The sequence below is a fragment of the Kickxella alabastrina genome, assembly GCF_025024165.1.
Source record: "Kickxella alabastrina strain RSA 675 chromosome Unknown BX661scaffold_4, whole genome shotgun sequence".
NCBI lineage: Eukaryota > Fungi > Kickxellomycota > Kickxellomycetes > Kickxellales > Kickxellaceae > Kickxella > Kickxella alabastrina.
This window is the reverse complement of record NW_026251475.1, coordinates 907278-927176: the sequence shown is the minus strand read 5'-3', so window position 1 is coordinate 927176 and position 19899 is coordinate 907278. Positions and strand designations below refer to the sequence as shown.

Here is a 19899-nt window from a genome sequence, read left to right as displayed (position 1 = left end):
TTGCAAAACAGCACTATACTGCTTCCCTAAAATAAAAATAACAAATTTTTAATAGCAAACAAACAATCGTCAAGACCATTTTGAAAAAACGTCCGCATTCAGACCGAATATCAAAGTCAGATATGCACTATACTCGGTGACTAAAAAATATGTCCTTGATCTTTAGTTCTAGTATCCCTCGATATGGCCTTGTTCCTTTAAATGGTTACCGTCGCCACCCGAGTTTAATATTTATCAATTTCCGTTTTCCATTTTCCCTGCCTATTTTTTCAACAATTTTATTTCTTAAACTGTATTTTCACGTTCACTAAAATAGGGGTTGGTTTTTTATCTTCACTTCTCTTAACGCTCTAAGCAGCTCTAGAGGCCATTGTTCTACACCTTGATTCAGAAATACACGGCTCTTTTAATCAACTTTATTTACACTCAATTCTTAAATCTGGTCCTTTTTTCGCACTCACTATACATTTGGTTTTATTTTAGCTCACCACTCGGGACAATTTTTTTAAAATTTATGCAAGCATTGTTCTTTTGTTATTTCAAAGCATTCTAAAACAGTTTATCGTTGATATTCTCATTCACTCACATAATAATATCTCCATTTTCTGGCTGGTTGTTCGCACCCGCACTACAGCTCATTTATCACCTTTCTTGTACATTTTTCTCTTTAAGTATCTGTGGCCACCAAATTTCCATTTTATTTAACGAATTTGCCCATTTTTCTTGCTCGCGTTTCTTTTTTACCACGCGCCTGTTTAGTTGACACCTACAACATTTTCTCGTTTACAAATACGTCTCAACAACTCACTTTCACATACACGCACATACCAACTCATCAATATGCTTGCCTTAACACATCGGCTTTTATTGGCTCTTTCCCTTGCCATGTTGGCACACATGTCCAGTATATCTGCAGCGTGCATTTCGCTTAAGCAGTCACAAGGATGCCCAGGATTCTCCCGCGAGTATATCAGCACCAATGCCACCAGCCGATTTTCATGGTATCCAAAAGACGATATTGGCGCATTCGACAAGGCGCTGAGCGACTATATTAACGGCCAGGCCAACCTTGATGAGTTTCAGTCAGTTTTTCGGTGTCCTGGGCTGGACAATCTCGGTGGATTTAACACTGACCACGGCATGGCGGTTGTGCGGTACCACCGCAGTATGATTTGCGCGGACTTGCTTTTTAGCGAGGACAATGTCAGAGACTGCTACGGCGGAAGCAAAAAGAAACGTAGAGCTGCCGACAGAGATCCGATGTTCCAGCTGGCAGAGGTGGTTGCTTCTTCAAATATTGGTGTTCGGCCGGATGCACCTACACCGCTTTGCCAGGGCACTTGTAACTCGTGGGTCGACAGCTTGCATACGATTATCACCAATAATACACTGTGTCAGGCTGACAAGGGTATTATTCGCGAGTCCTCGCTGGCTTCATTGCGCACAAAGTGCCAGTCCAGTGCGTATAATGGCGCGGAGGGACGATGCATTGATGGCGATGATAATGAGCTTAGAACGTGTGGTAAGTTTATTTGTCTAATTTTTTTGTGTGTATGCGCGTTTACTGCGATTATTTTTGAGAAGACCCGCTTATTGTTTTAGCGTGCGTGCTTATCGCATTTGCGCTTGGGGGGAGTAGGACATTTGTGATTTTACTGCATCGTTGTTGTGAGCGTCCCTCGATTTTCTTGAATCGTTTGTTGATAGCCTTCCCCCACTTCCAAGAAGGTCCAACGTTGTCGACATTAAGCACTAAAACCGTTTTATAAAAAAACATTACTAACTTTTATTTACTTTTATCCGAATTGCTTGCTTGCGCAAAATAAAACAAATAATAGGGTTCCAGCGGGTTGAAGACTGGTGCAAGTACTGCAATTTTGCCTCCGACTACGTAGACACATGCGCTTCAGTCGGCGTGACCGTAACCCCCGCCACCACGACTATGACCGACTCGACCGAGCTCAAGGATAAGCACGATTTGGCCACGCCAAACATTGACCGTGAGTCCAACAGAGGCCTAATAGCCGAGCTAGCAAAGCAGTCGCGCCAGGAGCGGGTGTTCCGCATAGTGGCAATCGTACTCAGCATAACCGTCGGTATCTTCCTCCTCATGCTTATAGCAGCCATTGTCATGGGCCACAGTATCCGTGGCAGCAGCAGTGGCGGTGCCTCATCCAAGCGCGGCTTCTTTGGTACCGGGCGTGACGACACCACCCTGGCATCGCAGACCGGCGAGGGTGCATCGGAAAAGGCCGCAGCCGATTTTGTCGACTGCTTTATCACCACGGTGGGTAAGCCGCGCCAAGTTGTCAGGCACTTTTTTGCCCGCCGTGACGATGAGATTTCGCTACAAAAGGGCGACATTGTTACGCTGCAAATGGCCTTTGACGATGGATGGGTGGTCGGCAAGAATTTGACCACCGGGTGCGAGGGAACTTTCCCGTTGATGTGCGTCATGGACAGTTTGCCTGCGTCCTTGCCTGCGCAATGGTCGGTGCTGCCGGAATCAAAGACCACGAGCATAGATAATGTCCGGGCGCCGTCAAGGGCTGCCATAAGATCGCCGCATGCCTCGCTGCTTGGCGGCATGTCTATGCGTGGAAGCCTCGAGGCCCCGCCAGCGATTGGCAGCGTAAATGTCAGCCGGATGAGTAATATTTCGGACTCGCGGGGGCCAGCGGCAAATGCAGGCCTTGCACAATTGTCGCACAAACACCAGGGGACGCGCACAGCAATGGACGACAACGTAAACCTGTCTATGGGCGATTTGGGAAAAATCCAGAACAATTCCCGCGGAAAAGCCCTGCTGGATCGGCTCATAGGTGCGTTCACTCTAGCTGGCGACAACACCAGCGCAATCGCTCTCAGCAGCAGCGGCAGTAGCAGCAGCAGCAGCAGCGAAAACGAGGCTTTGGGATTTTTCAAGCGCCTGGTCGTTGCACCATTTGGGGGCACGCGAGAAAAAACAGCCACGCCAGTGTCCCAGGCCAAAAAGAACCGGCCACAGTCGTTTAGCGTCAATCACGTTGTCCACGTCGGCCTGGCCAGCCCAAACTACCCGCGACCCGGTGATCTAAACATCTCGGTGCCCACATTCCCGTCATCCAATAATGGTCCAAGCCTAAATGGGTATCCGATAATGTCGAATCGCAGCTCGATGGGCACTGGCGGCACATACATAGCGCCCGGTACAGACACCGGTGTTACTCGCATGGATGCCACTGAAATTCCGGCAGTGCCATTGGGGTTTCCGCGCCCGCCCAATTTTAGTTATGGCGAGTTTGCTCCGAGTAATTCGTCAAGGTCGATTAATTTAGGCAATAGCAGCATCGACACGTATCAGACTGCTGAGCAGTTTGTGTCGAGCGGGCTGGCAGCTGCCACATCACGCAATCCCTCGTAACGTATGTTTTCAAAATAGCTTAATAATACTTTTATATCAATTTCATTTATTTATGTGTATATTCCATATGTTGGACACAGCCGCAAATATTGTTGTTTTAAAAATAAGTGATTAAGATCTCTCCACTGAGCATTTGTATGTAGATTAATGGTTGATGCGAGAGGCTTTGTCGCTAAGCTCAGCCACTGACAATATTATATATATCCTTCGCTGTAAATATTTTGCTGTTCATTTGAATATACTCAATTTAAAATATAAGAAAGCTAAAGAAGCTCACATAAAATTCCTGCTTGCATGTAATATCACAACATTGTGATATTACATGCGTCTATGCTGTCATGTACCTTGGGCCTGACAATTGCGCGTTACACAGAGGGTTTTCTCCCGTTCTTTTGTGCACCATCTCATACTTTTTTCTCGCTTTAAAATGGAGCATTACAAATAATGAGATTAACTTGTTTGCAAAGTGAGCAGTGCCCAATTCAGCAACAATCCCTTTAATTTTACTAATTGATCTTTTTTTGGTTTGATGGCAGTAACATCTAATTTCTGAAACAGCCACACCCAAAAAAATTAAAAATAAGAATGTGATTGAAATCCCGGATTGAGATTCCTGTTCCGGTTTTGGTTTCCTGAACGCAAAAATAAGAGAACACGTGCAATGTGGAATTCAAAATAAATAAATAAATTCAAAGAGCATTTTAAAAACGTCACTTTTCATTATTTTTACTCTTCTTTTTTCTTGTGGATGCATTGTTTTATTTGTACTTTGCATTCGCGCCTTTAATTTCAATCGCATACAAAAATTCAACAATTTAAAAAAAACGGCCATGGAAGCAAAGCGGTTTTTCTTATATGTTCGAAGTCAACCGCGGGCAATAGCGCTGGTGCCCGTCCACGCGATATCCGACCCCAACGGCGAATTCATGTCAGTCGGTGTAGCCAGAAACTCAACGAGCACCGACAGCACTGGCGACGTGCGCATCAGTATCAACATGCACTCGGTAGAGAAGGTGCTCCGGTACTACTCGCCGCTGGATATTGAGCCAATTTACGGGAGCGCGGGAATTCTGGACTACCAGGGCGACACATACATATTTCTTATAACGCAGGCGCAGCCGCTCTGTGACCTATATGGGAACAACGAGAAGATGGGATGCAGGCCAGTATTTCGCGTGACCCAGGTGATGGCCTTGTCTTTGACAGACACGTTGTATGACGCGCTGGCGTACCGCAGGATGCCCGGGGCCATGTATGACGACGTGGGGCCAGGCGATAACGATGTCTATGGGGTGTCCAACCCATGCGCATCCATGTGCGGGTTTCTGGGCAACGGTGCATTCTACTTTTCGCCGGCGTTTGATCTCACGCGGTCGCTGCAGTCACAGAGGATGTGCGAGATCTCCGCCAACGAGCCTGGTATTTTCGACCCGGATCCAAAGTTCCAGTGGAACAACACCCTACTGCAGGTGCTCACGGACTACCGCATTCATATGTGCGGGTCCGCTGAGCGGCGGACATTCGACAGCGCTGGGTTTGCGGTGTCTCTTATTGAGGGCGCCGTAGAGGTGCACTACGCCGGCCAGTACCCTGCGGGCAACGGCCGGTCGGCATCCGCCCGCGCCGGAGTATTCCTGATATCGCGCAGCAGCTCGATGCGCTCGGGCATGCGGTTCCTCACGCGCGGCGTCGACGACGAGGGCGGCGTGGCCAACGAGGTTGAAACCGAGATCATTATTACTACGCCCACATGGATGTTCTCCCACGTGCAGGTCCGCGGCAGCATTCCGGTTTTCTGGACCCAGGAGGGCTTCCAGATCGGCTCACATCGCGTGCACATCACGCGATCGGCAACAGCCACTCTACCAGCGACCAAGCGCCACTTTGCCGACCTCCTGGCACGCTACAAGCGCGTGTTGGCCGTCAATCTGCTCAAGCAGAGCCCATTGCAGGGTGAATTTACAGGGGTGCTGGTGGCGGACCCCGCGGGGTCGTCGGAGTCTGACCTGGGGGCATTCTACCGCGCGATGATCGATTCCATGGCGCTGCCAAAATTGCTCATTGACTACGCGGCCTTTGATTACAATGGCGAGGTCAAGGGCGGCCGCTTTGAGCGCGTTAACATGCTGTTGCACCAGATCAGCTCGACGCTCGGAAGCCACCAGTTCTACCTCGTCGCCAACGACAGCAACAGTATTCTGTCAATGCAGCGTGGTGTTGTACGCACCAACTGCATTGACTGCCTGGACCGCACAAACGTCGTGCAGAGTGTGATTTCGCGCACCATCGTTGGGGAGTTTCTTAGCCAGACGCGTGTGGTTACGTCGACTACAGCCGATTCAGTACTTGAGGGCCTGGGCCGGCTGTGGGCGGCTAATGGGAACTCCATTTCGCGGCTGTACGCGGGCACGGGCGCGCTCAAGTCCGACGTTACAACAAGTGGGAAGTCGGGCTGGGCCGGGTTCCTCAGTGACGCGTCAAAATCGATCAGCCGCCTGATGCAGAACAACTTCCAAGACAAGGGTAAGCAGAACACCATTGATACGCTTCTGGGCTCCGGCGACTCGGCGCTGGTCTGCCGGCCGGTACTTCTGCACGACCCCTACGAGTCTGTGGTTGCTGCCGAGCTCGAGCGCGAGCTGGCTAGGGTCAGCCGCAGAGATTCGATCCATGTGATGCTGTGCACCTACAACCTACACGGCAACCCGTACTGCGGCGAGCCGTTGGGGTCGTGGCTGGCCATGGAGGGCGACGTGCGCCCGGACTTTATTGCCATTGGCTTCCAGGAGGTTGTCAACCTGGACGTACAGTCGGTCATTGCGGCTGACACAACCAATCGCCGCGTGTGGGAGCAGGTTCTCTCAGCAGAAATCAACGCGCAGTACCGCAAGGCCTTTGGGCGGCATGCTTCCGGCGAATACGCATTGGTGTCTTCGGAGCAACTGGTTGGTGTCTCCTTGCTCTTTTTTGCACACGAAACCCTGCTCCCGCGAATCCATGGCCTGCAGATGGTCAAGTGCAAAACAGGCATGGCTGGAATGACTGGGAATAAGGGCTGCGTGGCCATGCATATGATGCTCGACGACACCAGCATATGCATTGTGGCTGCGCACCTGGCCGCCGGCACAACCAACGTGGCCGAGCGCAATGCAGATTTCCACAGTATCCGCACAGGCGCGCGATTCCGCCGCGGCAAGCACATCGACGACCACGATCACTCCTTCTGGCTCGGTGACCTGAACTACCGCGTGGATTTGCCGTCGGACCAGGCGCGGAGGCTTATTTCTCAGCAGCAGGTACAGAGCCTCATGATGTACGACCAGCTGGGTATGCAGATGGCTGCTGGGAAGGTGTTCAGGGAGTACGCAGAGGCACAGATCGAGTTCTTGCCCACCTACAAGTACGATTGTGGCACGGACACGTACGATACGAGCGAGAAGATGCGCGTGCCGTCGTGGACTGACCGCATTATGTACAAGGGCAAGGGTATTGAGTGTCTGAGGTACTACAGGGATGAAATTCGCTTTTCCGACCATAAGCCTGTGATGGCGAGGATGAAGTTTGACGTTGTGTCGGTGGATAAGACTCTCAAACGCCTAATTACTCGCAGACTGTATGCGCGCCGACACGCCGGCGGGAATTCAGTGGCTTCTGCGGCAGCGGATGAGAAGTTGATTGATTGGGCGGTTGTGCCGGAGAATGAAAAGATCAATGTGGATTCCAAACCCAAGATGCCTCCGCCGAGCTCGGACACACAGGCTTGGTGGGACAAGGATGGACTGCTAGTGCGCAAACACTTGGTGCCAAATGATGGCGCATCCACAGCCAAGTGCTTGAATCCATTTGCTCCGGCTGTATCGGCATATGATGCGGCTGCAATGACCCCCGATTCATCCATAAAGATCCAACCAAATAATGGCCACAAGCCGGAACTTTTAGAAATATACGATGATCCGTTTGCTGACACTGGCGAAGGCATATCCTGGGAGCCAATAAAGCCGCAATAGACAAGATCACTATTTTACATACTTTATCTCTATTTATCTTTTTATGCGTTATTTAATAATTAATAATTTATTTGTAGTAAGAATACAAATTTAATGTAGTTTGATTTGCTTAGAGGTAGATGCCGCCTGCGGACTGGGGACCGACAATGATTGAGCCGGAGGGGCCGATGATCGCGGCACCACCGGTGGAGGCACCAGTGATGGCCACTCCGCGGCCGTAGCCGTAGCCGGCGCCAGCGCCAAGGTACCCAAGGCCACCATAGCTGGCACCATAACCGCCGTATCCACCGTAGCCGGAGCCATAGCCACCATATCCACCATATCCACCGTAGCCGGAGCCATAGCCGCCATATCCACCATAGCCGGAACTATAGCCACCATATCCACCGTAGCCAATGGCCCCGTAGCCGGGAGTGGCATAGCTAGTGGTGGCGCTATTGTAATATGATCCAGAAGAAATAGACTGCGATCCGTAAGCGGCGCCGCCGCCAAAGTACTGAGCCATTGCCATGGGTGCAACGATAGTAGCCATGAGGATAGTCGATACAGAAACCATTGTTAGTGTATTAAATTGGTAGTTTGATTTGTTGTAATTGTGATGAAAAGAGATGCTGATAATGATAATGTAAAAATTTTGTATTGGTGCTGTTGTTGGCGGCTTATATACCTGGTACGAGTCAGCAAATTTTTAAAAAAATTTCAAGTTTGATGATAGCGTTTGTTTGTTTATGTGTTTTTTTGTTCCCATGACAATGTTTTTTGTTGTCTTAACGGCCTTACTGCCAGTAAGTAATAAAAAATGAAAATGCAGGCGTATGTAAAAGCAGTTATTTCCAATCCACTACTCACAACATTTCGGTTAAAGTTGCAAATAAATAGTAATCAGCGTATTTTTTCGTACACAACCAATTCCAAGTAAAAAATACTAAGTAGTTAATTATGTTCATAACTAATATTTTGGAATTATGTACGTTTTTTGCTATCCCATGACATTGTAAAACAAGTATTTTATGTTCCAGACTAGTATATATGCAGTAATTTGGATACATATCATTGTAAATTCAACAAGCACACCCACATGTCCAGACATTTGCACACCATAGATTGCTGCAGACGCAAGCAAGCAGGCAGAAAAACACGTATTAATTGTAAACATGTATTAGTTGTAAAAATGCTATATTATATTAAATTAGTATATTGAGGGAATTATTTAATTTATTGCGCCTTCCATGAAGAAAGAAAATAATAATAGACAACCAAGCTACGTCGTACTTGTGAGAAAAATTACCAATCGATGTGGCGTCTTGCAATTCATAATCAAATGATCTGCATTTTATTGCTAATTAAAAATAGACGAATGTATGTTTGATTGATTTGCTTCATATTATAATAACTATTTAAAGCACTACTCTATTTGTATTTATATTTGTCATTACTCGTCATATTAAAAATTATTTTAACTATAACACATTTATTTTTTATGACTTTAACAGACACTGACAAAACCAAACATTTTGAGAATGTTTTCAGGCAGCTCGTTTTGGAGCCAGCAGGCTTTATGCCCAAGCACGCAGCCGACGGCTTGCGCTCGATAATGCGCGGTGAGGCCAGCGATGCTCAGATTGGCGGCTTTCTGACAGCACTGCGGCTGCGTGGAGTCGACAGAGACCCCAGTATGATTGCAGCCCTGGCCAAGGAAATGCTCGGCAGCGCGCTCATCCCCTCGATAGAGACAGAGACGAAGACCAGACCAGGGTTTGGCATCCTGGCCGACATTGTTGGTACCGGCGGCGACGGATGGAACACATTCAACATCTCGACCACGTCCTCGCTGGTGGCCGCCGCCGCAGGTTTAAAGATGGCCAAGCACGGCAGCCGCGCGTCGTCGTCTAACTGCGGCTCTGCAGATTTGCTCGAGAGCATGGGCTGTGATCTAAACACTGTCGCGCCCTCTGACGTGGCCGGTCTCCTGGACAAGCACAACTTTTGCTTTTTGTTTGCCAGCACGTTCCATCCGTCGATGCGCTACTTGGCAAAGTCCCGCCGCGAGCTGGGGTTCCCGACGCCATTCAATGTGCTGGGCCCGTTAACCAACCCGGTGGTTCCTGATCGCGCGGTCATTGGCATCTACTCAAAGCAACTGGGCCCAGTCATGGCCGAGGCGCTGAGGATTCTCGGCCGTCGCAACTACGCTGTTGTGTGCGGCGACGAGGATCTCGACGAAGTCAGCATTGCTGGTTTGACGCATGTGTGGCACATCCAGGCCGACGGCGAAATCAAGAACTACACGGTCCATCCAAGCGACTTTGGAGTTGCCGCCCACCCGTTGTCGACGGCTGCTGGGTCCACGCTTGAAGAGAACAATGCCACGCTACGGCGGTTGCTGAGCAACGAGCTGAAGAAAAAGGAAATCCCAATTCGTGACTTTGTTCTAGTCAACACTGGGTTTTTGCTGTACGTAGCTGGTGTTGCTGCATCGATGAAAGAAGGTGCTGCGATTGCCAGGCAAACTCTCGAGTCGGGCAAGACAAAAAAACTGCTTAAAGGCTTTGCCCTGGATACACAGGGTTTACAAAATTCAAAAAGTTTACTTACTACTAAAAGCAAGGATTGATAGTGTCAAATAAATATATTTGATTTCAATTTTTAAATTTTGGCTTGTTTTACTCCAAGCTCTGCATTTTTCTTTACATCTATTTACTTTTCCAGTTCAGTGAATATCTGTTATTTGTATTTTTAGCCATTCATTTTTTATTTTTACTTACTGCCTGCCTTTTTTATTATAATAAAATTGTGTACTCGAGCATTGTAAATACTCTAGTATTTATTTACGTGCAATTATTTTATTTATAAAACTGTATCACAAAAGAAGAAAGGTGTAATGCTGGCAACTATATGCCGCAAATTTGGATGCATTATCGCTCAGTTAATTTTTGTGAGCTCTGCATTCGTATATTGCTGTTGGTTCTCAATTGTTGACATTATTACAGTAACGTTGCCGCACTCTACTTTAATTTTTTTAGCGTCTTACTTTGCTCGCAACCATGCCAGTACTTCGACGGTCTGGATTATATTCCTTTATAGCATTGTAACTGATGTTGGCCTCCTCTAAACCATTATTAAACTTTTCCAAAATATTTTTTCACTCTCTCACGCATTGCGTTGCTGTTTATATATGTGCATTACCTATATTCTCGCTGCTTTTTTATTAAATATAAGTTGCTGTGTTATTCACGCTTAAAAGTCTATTTATTGCTTACATTATCACTCGTTTCTGCGCGGTGTTTGACGCCCATATTGTTGTGCTTAATTTTATTTTATTCGTTACTTATTGGTTACTTATTATATTTTAAAGGCCAAAGCCAGCCCTCCCCAGCCGCTCCTCGCAGCTATTTACCCTCATACTCAGCTTATACAATGTAAACGCTTCTTAGAGCTGTGCACCTAGTAGCTGGTCCTGATGCCTGCAACTCAATTGTTGTTTCTCCAAATACCAACATACTTGTTTTTGGTTCTTTTAGCACCTTTTGTTTTGGTAGCTGAACACACAGCTAACAAGAAAAACTATTGTACAAAGCAACAAAGCAACAAAGCAATGATATTGCTTTGCTTTTTTCCCATTTAATTCCCAAATGAAAGCTTTGAATAGATGTATTTTTCAATTTATTTTTATTTTTAATAAAGTCAACACTGTGGTGCCCAACACACATTTCAAGCCACTATCTTCCCTTTTCAAGAATCAAGATCGCCCTCATGACCACTATACACATTTCTGTTATTGCTGGCTGACATCAAGGAACACCATGATGTTTACAGCGCTGTCCACACAGCGCTGCCCACACAGCGCTGCCCCCTTTTTCAGTTAAGTAATTTTTAAGACTTGAATATATCGATTTGGACCCACATTTTTATAGAGCACGACAACACACGCATGCCAAGTTTGCTTTATTTGTTTCTGTCCTGTCATTTTTTAGCGCAGCCGCCGCCAATTGTTTTATGTATAAAATTAGCATTTGTCCTTTACTCTTTCTTCTCTTCCATTTTTAATTTATCATTTTAGCAATTACTATTTAAAATATTAGAGTAATTTTAGAACAAGTTTAGCCGCTTTAAACAACAGCAACATTGCTATCAATATTATTTCTTTCGCTATGCCTTGCTTCAGCCAGCTTCCATTTGTCATCCTCAACCGCATTCTACGTGTAGCCATTGACACCGGCGGACACAATATCAACGCGTGGGCAGACAGATTGCCGCTGCTGGGCGTCTGCCGCGGGTGGAGAGAAGTGGCCACTGGCTTGGCCTATTGTAATGCCATACTTGATGGGTCTAGAAAACACAGTCTTGGTTTTGTTGAGCACTCGCACGACACTGCTGTCGAAGACAAGCTCGTTAATACCAATATTGGGCTGCTCAAGGCTACTGGAAACACGCACCTGGTAAAAACTGTGACCATCAATATTGATCATTTTGAATATTATCGCTCCCTGATCGCCGAAGCAAATTCAATATTCTCGTTTGAAACGAGTGACTGGAGCAGAGTCAGCGCACTCAACATCAGCGGCTACCAGTTCAATATCAATAACGACATTGGCAGCGAATCTCAGTCTGATATTATGGATGATGCCAATGAATTTGCTCGGCAAATGGGAAAGTGCATGCCAGGTGTGGATAGTTTGGACAATATGACGTATCATGATAATGCCCCTATATTTGATATGACCGGTCTATTGTCACAAATGTATTCGCGCAATTTAAAGTATTTTTGCAGCAATCAACCATTTACACTTGCCGAGTCAGCAGAGTCAGCGGAGTTTACCCAGCTCACAACGCTCAATATCAATATGAACCATATGCAGTACATCCCACACGTGTGCTGCCAGAAGTTGCAGACGCTGGTGCTAAGAAATGTCACTAGTGTGTTTTCTTGGAGCAAGCTGGCAAATACCAAGCAGGCGGAAACCATTGTGTTTTCCAGCCTGCGCAAATTGGAGTTTGAATTGTATAAAAGTTTTGATGTGCAAAGCATTGGGAGTTCGAGTGAATTGCAGTTCCCAGCTCTCCAGAAGCTGAGAGTCACAGTCTTGACATTTGACATGCTGGAAGAATTTATGGATTTCAAGGTGTTAAAGTGCCCACATGTTACACAGCTTTACATTGACGTCAATGAATTTAAGGACCATTTAGATGATGATTTCAATATCCCAATGCAGCGCAGCAAAAATCTGGCAGCCAGTATAAAGCAGCATATTCCCAATGTGACTGAGTTAAGTATAGGTCGTTATTCTTGTAATAGCAAGATCCTATTTTACGATGAGTTGGTTAGCCTTTACATTGACCAGCTTGTTCACGTCAACATCTCTTTCCCAATAACATTCACTGCAACACAGTTTTCCTGCGAGCTCGTGCACTTGTCGCTGAATCTCGAGTTGAATACTTTGCAGAGCCTTCCAAACGTGCTTTTTGAAACACTGGAATACTTGGACTTGATCAATGTACATCCCACATTTGCATGGGAGAAAATGCTAAAAAACGATTCGACAGCTGATGATATATACTTTAAGCGCTTGAGATACTTGAACATCAAATACAGCGAGAGTATTGAGAACGAGGGGGATAGTGAAAGCGAGTACAGTAATGGTATTGAAAGCGAGGAGAATAGTGAAGACGAATACAGCAACAGTATTGAGGGCGAGGAGAATAGTGAAAGCGAGTACATTGCTTTGGAATGCCAGCAATTTATAAGCAGCCAGAAGGAGCAGCAGAAAAAACAGAGTACACTCAATGCTTTGTGCCCCAGACTGGAGAATCTGTGGATTAGTAATGCCACGATCCCCAGACTCCAAAAAATAATGAGATGCGGCTCTGGCCAGTGGCCTTGTGTCAGGAGTGTAGACATATGGTTCCAGAAATACGACATTTCCAATGTTTTGGATATCATCGACAGCGATGAATATATGCAAGCTACATCCGTGTTTGCAGAATACATGGTCAAGGCAATGCCCAACGTCAATAAATTGGGCATGGAGTTGTCCGGCGACAGCGACAAGCATTTAAAGCAATTTTGCAGCGTTCTTTCCAACGGCTACGCTCACCAGCTAATGATATACGATTGCGATATTCCAGTTGTGTGGACAGCTAATGCGTTTTCGCCCGAGCTTAGGCACCTGAGTGTCAATTTGGACATAAATGGAAAACAGGCCCTGCCAAAAATCAATGCGGCAAATATTGAGTCAATTGAACTGAAAGGGGACATTAGCGGCGCTTCATGGAAGAGCTTTGCAAGCAATAGTGGTGATTCGGCGAGTATTACTTTCAGCAACTTGAAAGAATTGACTGTGGGCCACTCCAACATGGAAGATGAACCCGCGCTAGCAGACAAAAATAATTCCGAAACGAGCAGCAAAGAATATTTTGCGTTGCACATGCCCAAATTAAATCACATTACTCTTCATAGAATTGGTAACAACTTTGGGCTTTTGAACGCTTCTATCGAGTTCGGACGCTTGAAGAATGCATATATTCATGGATCGCACAACATGCTTAATTTATTGGGAAATACAGGCAAGGCACGTATTGATGGATGCATGGTTTATATAAGTCTAAATTATGATGCCAACTCGAACGCGTTCTATGAGGCAACAAACGCATTTTTTGGAAGCTCAACCAAAATAAGCCACGGAGAGCCGAGCCTCACTATAAATATGGGCACAGACGTGTGTTTGCAAAAATGGGATTCGCGGCGCATTGAATGGACTAACCTTCATATGTTGACGGTATACAATTCGTTTAAGCTTGTTGCAGTTGTGGATATGCTGGCCAGAGTGCCCAAACTGACCAAACTAGAAGTGTATGGTATTCCCTTTGACGAGGCCTTTGAGCCCAGGCTTGACCAGGTCGAACCAATATCTACCAACATCAACGAGCTATACTTGCATACCTCAATCGATGGTAATCGCAAAGGAGCAGAATTTGACAGTATCAAGTACTTGATATTGGCTGTTCCATCATTAAAAAAATTCAAGCTTTCGATGTATGAGGACTTTGATCACATGTCGTTTGTCGAGGAGTACAAGGACTTGCATCCACATGTGGCAAACATTGCTTGGGAGCAATTGTAGAAATACATTAGTTAACAAGTGAGTTTATAAGGTAGTTTATTGAGTTTAAGTTTGCATAACAAAAATAAAATGTGATACATTTGCTATTCTTGCAAAAAATATATAATACGTTAAGCAACGTCGGCACCACAATCGAGTGTGTGAATATTTAGTCGACTTGAATATTTAATGGTGAGCAATAATATAACCTATACAATATTGTTTTTGGACGCATTATTCTTATTCAAAAGGCTTAAAATAGTAAACATAATGACTAACAATAGGTACATTTAAAGTAAAATTTATTTTTGGACACCTATTTATATTTTTTAAATAAATGGCTAAAAATAACGCTTTCATTAGATACATTTCTCATTTTGGAAAGTAATCCAAACGCTATTTTCTCCTCATAATCTGCTTTTTTTATAGTTTGCAACTCACCACAAGTGGCATAATATTTAAGGTATTTCAGTATAGCCAAGTATGTTCAAAATTTTTATTAATAATTTAATAGAAGTTTATTTGCCTCCAACAATAAACGCTGTCTTTTGTTAAACTGAAGTGTGTATTTGTCTCCTTGTTAGATGACTTGGTTGTTTTTTGCTACAGCCGATGCTTCCACTTACGCTAGAATTTTTGCTTTCTTTTGAGTTACATTAGCCCGCTCTGGTTACTTTTTTAACTGCGGAATACAGATGGCCTTCATGATCCAGCGACGTGGTGAAATAAATTTGTAATATAAAAGAAAAATGGGTTTAAAATGCTTAGAAAACATTTGAGAAACAGAGGAATTGATGGATTGGGTTGAGGAGAAAGTGGAGATTTTAAAGTTGCTTTTTGATTTATTAAAATATTTTAATTAAAAATTCCACATCCGATTGGCTGGATGAGTAGAAGAAAATATATTAGAGCAGTTATTATTTGTGCAAATGTGCATATTATAAACATTATGCACTAAAATGTGAGAGAAAATGGCTATCTCCTGTGTGTCATTGTGTGAACAAAATGTAATTAGAAATGATGTGCTAATGCCTGACTGCATCTAGCTCCGATAGATTTATAACGGCAATAGTGGCAAGTTGGCCGATTAAATGGGTGAAAACCATAAATAAAAAATTGATTCACATACATGTAGAATTATGCCAATGAGTGCGGCAAAAAAATTGACTCTCTCGTTTACATATTTGTCTAAAAAATATAACCGACAGAATGCAGGAAACATATAATTAAATATTGCATTTTCATTATATTTCACCCAATAATTAGTACTTCAATGTTGTTGCTAATTCAATCTAATTTGGTATTGACAGCACCATTACCAAATGAAATGTAAAGCTGAGTTGGAGCAAATACATGATGCAATACGAATCAAAAACTGTAGCGGTGGACTAAGACAAAATAAACAACCCATGGTGTAAGTAATTCCCGAAGCGCATACCGCTAGTCATTGTTAGTAATGAAGCATATTCAATATTTGCCGGTATCCTCCAAGCAATAGGTTCGTGGTATGTGGACAGCGGTTTCGAAAATATGGCTTAATTCTGTCACCGATCTCACTGATCGATTCATCTTTAGATTACAAAATAAGATGATTCACGATCGATCATAAAATGTGGGTGGTAGCGCTAGCCTTTAATTCTTCGTGTTTTACACCTTTTTCTTTTTTCTTTTTCTTTCATTATTGTATTTTCGTTCATACCTACCATCGCCCTTCACTAAATTATAAACAGCATGGACGGCCCAAACAGTAGACAGCACCTGCGGGATATACTGAAACACCTTATTCTCGAGCCAACTGGCTTTACGCCCGAGCACGCAGCCGATGGCTTGCGCTCGATAATGCGCGGTGAGGCCAGCGATGCTCAGATTGGCGGCTTTCTGACAGCACTGCGGCTGCGTGGAGTCGACAGAGACCCCAGTATGATTGCAGCCCTGGCCAAGGAAATGCTCGGCAGCGCGCTCATCCCCTCGATAGAGACAGAGACGAAGACCAGACCAGGGTTTGGCATCCTGGCCGACATTGTTGGTACCGGCGGCGACGGATGGAACACATTCAACATCTCGACCACGTCCTCGCTGGTGGCCGCCGCCGCAGGTTTAAAGATGGCCAAGCACGGCAGCCGCGCGTCGTCGTCTAACTGCGGCTCTGCAGATTTGCTCGAGAGCATGGGCTGTGATCTAAACACTGTCGCGCCCTCTGACGTGGCCGGTCTCCTGGACAAGCACAACTTTTGCTTTTTGTTTGCCAGCACGTTCCATCCGTCGATGCGCTACTTGGCAAAGTCCCGCCGCGAGCTGGGGTTCCCGACGCCATTCAATGTGCTGGGCCCGTTGACCAACCCGGTGGTTCCTGATCGCGCGGTCATCGGCATCTACTCAAAGCAACTGGGCCCAGTTATGGCCGAGGCGCTGAGGATTCTCGGCCGTCGCAACTACGCTGTTGTGTGCGGCGACGAGGATCTCGACGAAGTCAGCATTGCTGGTTTGACGCATGTGTGGCACATCCAGGCCGACGGCGAAATCAAGAACTACACGGTCCATCCAAGCGACTTTGGAGTTGCCGCCCACCCGTTGTCGACGGCTGCTGGGTCCACGCTTGAAGAGAACAATGCCACGCTACGGCGGTTGTTGAGCAACGAGCTGAAGAAAAAGGACATCCCAATTCGTGACTTTGTTCTAGTCAACACTGGGTTTTTGCTGTACGTAGCTGGTGTTGCTGCATCGATGAAAGAAGGTGCTGCGATTGCCAGGCAAACTCTCGAGTCGGGCAAGACAAAAGAGCTGCTCGAAGACTTTGCCCAAGCCACCCAGGAGCTTAAGGCTGAGGAAAAGGCCACAGACACGCAGTTTTAGAAAATGGAATAATGAGTAGCGATCTTATCACAATAACGCTACAAGCTTAGATATACATTTTTTATATTGACAAGAATCCTCACAAAATAAACCATTTTTACTTCCGCTTGGGATTGATCAAGCTGACAATGTCGTCAATCAGCGCCACTTTAATATGAATAGCAGAGTTTTGCCGCGCTTGAGTGACAGTATCGGCGTCATCATCCTCGGGAATCACCTCGTCGAACAGTGTCACGGTGTCGGATGTGACTTCCATGGTAGCCTGATCTCCCAGACTGGCCTTGACAGCGTTTGCCAGCATGATCGCCTGCTGGATGGCAGCGCCGAGCCCGTGGATGGTAATTGATGGGAAATGCCGATCTAACAGCAGCTTCCTCGCACGGTTCAGCTGGCCGTTGAACTTGCGCCGCTCGCGAGTCACGTAAATGTCGGATCTGGATGTGGATGCCCGCATTGGCTTGCGCTTCTTCACCGAGCCGTTTATTCTGGGCCGCTTTTTGGACTCTCCTGTCGGCTGTGTTGCTTTGTCGTCCATGACAATGTCCATTGTGTGCGTTCTTGGAATGGTTGATTTGAGAAAAAGAACGTTTTTTGGAAGCAGTAGATGAATGCGAAATCACAGTGAATAATAAACGCCAAAATATTTGTTTTAACAAATAAGCGATCCTGCTTGCTATCGCCGGTTGCGGGATGGGCAGACGTGATCTGACCGGACACAAAAACAGCTTAAAATGGAACCGTCGCCAAGCACATTATGCAGACCAAAGAGATTTCTTTTTAATAAAAAAAAGTATCTTGACGCCTTCAACCTGTTAAGATTACACAGTAGCTGATGGAAGAAATATTGAGTCACAGCCGTGAAGCACAGATTCCATTTTTCCCTCTTATTTTTTGGGCAGTTTTCTAACCCTTCTTCCTACCCCCTGATCCCTTATGAGTGCGTCCCTGCTCAGAATTTGCATGATGATTCATATTGTTGCTTGCGCTGACGCATTACTTTGCGTCCCACTCCCTTTTTTTGTCGCGCAAATCTCGGCCCCAAAAGCCCTCCCTTTATTTTATTTTATTTTATTTTGCCTCGGGCAAAGTGTATAAAGCGTGCCAAAAGCCAATGTTGGCAAGGTTTCTTTGTCAACCACGTTTTGAATAAAAAAAATCGCCCCTCTTCTTTCTTGTAAATTTTTTTCTGATAACATTCATTTTATAAAACAAAAGCCATGTCTGGAACTACCGCTACTACCACCACCCACTTGTGGCTCCGCGAGGAAACCAAGCCCATGGAGCACCGCGCCGCGCTCTCTCCCGAGGTGTGCAAGAAACTGCTTGCCACGGGCAACTTTGAGATCACAGTTGAGGAGTCCAAGGAGCGGATTTTCGCCGACGCTGAGTACACTGCGGTCGGATGCCGTCTGGTGGCTGGCGACAGCTGGCGCGCGGCTCCCCAAGATGCCATTATCACTGGCCTGAAGGAGCTGCCCGAGAACGACACTACGTCGCTCCCTCACACGCACATCATGTTCGCTCACTGCTACAAGCGCCAGGGCGGCTGGAAGGATGTGCTTTCGCGGTTTGTTGAGGGCAACGGTCTTCTGTACGATCTGGAGTTCCTGAACGACGAGAGTGGTCGTCGTGTGGCTGCCTTTGGCTTCTATGCTGGGTTCACTGGCTCGGCCGTGGGTATCGATGCCTGGTGCCACCAGCAGCTGAATTCCGGCGAGAAGTACCCGGTTATCACACCCTACCCTAACGAGGATGTTTTGATTGCTGAGACCAAGGAGAAGCTGGCCAAGATTGGCAAGATGCCCAAGATCATGGTCATGGGTGCCATGGGTCGTTGCGGTAGCGGCGCTGTGTCGTATGCGCGCAAGGCGGGTATTCCCGAGGAGAACATCATCAAGTGGGATATGGCCGAGACCGCCAAGGGTGGCCCGTTCCAGGAGATCATGGACGTTGACATTTTTGTCAACTGCATCTACCTGTCGTCGCAGATTCCGCCGTTCGTCACCCAGCAGCAGATTGACGCTGAGCGCCAGCTGTCGGTTATCGTTGATGTCAGCTGCGACACGACTAACCCGTTCAACCCTATCCCCATCTACAACGTCAACACTACCTTTGACAACGCCCTGCTGGACATTCCGTCGACAAACGCCAAGCCCCTGCAGCTGTGCTCTATTGACCATCTGCCCACTATGCTCCCCCGTGAGTCCTCGAACCAGTTCTCCGAGGACCTGCTGCCCACCCTGCTGCAGCTGCCCACCCACACGTCTGCGCCCGTGTGGACTCGCGCCAAGAAGCTGTTTAACGAGAAGGTTGAGTCCATGGCGACTACCGACTAATAGGCGTATAGAAACAATTACCTTCCAGTGCTGGTTTTTTTAAAATAATAATTTTGTGTTTTACAATTATCTCTCCTCATACCTACCTCCCAAGCTGTGCCGTCTCGTTCATGAAAGCAGTACAAGGCATCTCGCAGAACATATACTTTAAACACAAAAGAGTCGATAATACAAGTTGTTTCCATGCACTCAAAATGCGA

At 46.2% G+C, this 19899-nt stretch overlaps 8 protein-coding genes across 8 annotated transcripts; 7 read left to right on the top strand and 1 right to left on the bottom strand.

The window, feature by feature from the left end:
- Window positions 1–840: 840 nt before the first annotated feature.
- On the top strand, window positions 841–3403 carry BX661DRAFT_169402 (uncharacterized protein; the record flags this gene model as incomplete). The annotated part of the gene is made up of 2 exons (XM_051533515.1): window positions 841–1522; window positions 1839–3403. The coding sequence occupies 2 exons, from the start codon at window positions 841–843 to the stop codon at window positions 3401–3403; spliced, it is 2247 nt and encodes a 748-aa protein (XP_051393970.1).
- A 729-nt stretch (window positions 3404–4132) lies between these two features.
- BX661DRAFT_178664 (Endonuclease/exonuclease/phosphatase) lies at window positions 4133–7491 on the top strand. Its single transcript, XM_051534982.1, has one exon. The coding sequence runs from the start codon at window positions 4234–4236 to the stop codon at window positions 7408–7410; it is 3177 nt and encodes a 1058-aa protein (XP_051393969.1). The 5' UTR covers window positions 4133–4233; the 3' UTR covers window positions 7411–7491.
- A 1333-nt stretch (window positions 7492–8824) lies between these two features.
- BX661DRAFT_218341 (glycosyl transferase family, a/b domain-containing protein) lies at window positions 8825–10024 on the top strand (the record flags this gene model as incomplete). The annotated part of the gene is made up of 1 exon (XM_051538795.1): window positions 8825–10024. Exon 1 carries the CDS (start codon window positions 8891–8893, stop codon window positions 10022–10024), a length of 1134 nt encoding a protein of 377 aa, XP_051393968.1. The 5' UTR covers window positions 8825–8890.
- Window positions 10025–11429: 1405 nt separating this feature from the next.
- Window positions 11430–13328, top strand: BX661DRAFT_77196 (uncharacterized protein). The gene is made up of 2 exons (XM_051539475.1): window positions 11430–13029; window positions 13115–13328. Exons 1-2 carry the CDS (start codon window positions 11562–11564, stop codon window positions 13153–13155), a joined length of 1509 nt encoding a protein of 502 aa, XP_051393967.1. The 5' UTR covers window positions 11430–11561; the 3' UTR covers window positions 13156–13328.
- Window positions 13249–14738, top strand: BX661DRAFT_178654 (uncharacterized protein). Its single transcript, XM_051534981.1, has one exon. The coding sequence runs from the start codon at window positions 13263–13265 to the stop codon at window positions 14529–14531; it is 1269 nt and encodes a 422-aa protein (XP_051393966.1). The 5' UTR covers window positions 13249–13262; the 3' UTR covers window positions 14532–14738.
- Window positions 14739–16043: 1305 nt separating this feature from the next.
- Window positions 16044–17440, top strand: BX661DRAFT_178652 (glycosyl transferase family, a/b domain-containing protein). Its single transcript, XM_051534980.1, has one exon. The coding sequence runs from the start codon at window positions 16242–16244 to the stop codon at window positions 17361–17363; it is 1122 nt and encodes a 373-aa protein (XP_051393965.1). The 5' UTR covers window positions 16044–16241; the 3' UTR covers window positions 17364–17440.
- On the bottom strand, window positions 17441–18206 carry BX661DRAFT_178651 (uncharacterized protein). Its single transcript, XM_051534979.1, has one exon. The coding sequence runs from the start codon at window positions 17908–17910 to the stop codon at window positions 17461–17463; it is 450 nt and encodes a 149-aa protein (XP_051393964.1). The 5' UTR covers window positions 17911–18206; the 3' UTR covers window positions 17441–17460.
- Window positions 18207–18387: 181 nt separating this feature from the next.
- BX661DRAFT_178650 (saccharopine dehydrogenase) lies at window positions 18388–19872 on the top strand. The gene has a single exon (XM_051534978.1). It carries the CDS (start codon window positions 18581–18583, stop codon window positions 19697–19699), a length of 1119 nt encoding a protein of 372 aa, XP_051393963.1. The 5' UTR covers window positions 18388–18580; the 3' UTR covers window positions 19700–19872.
- Window positions 19873–19899: the final 27 nt, after the last annotated feature.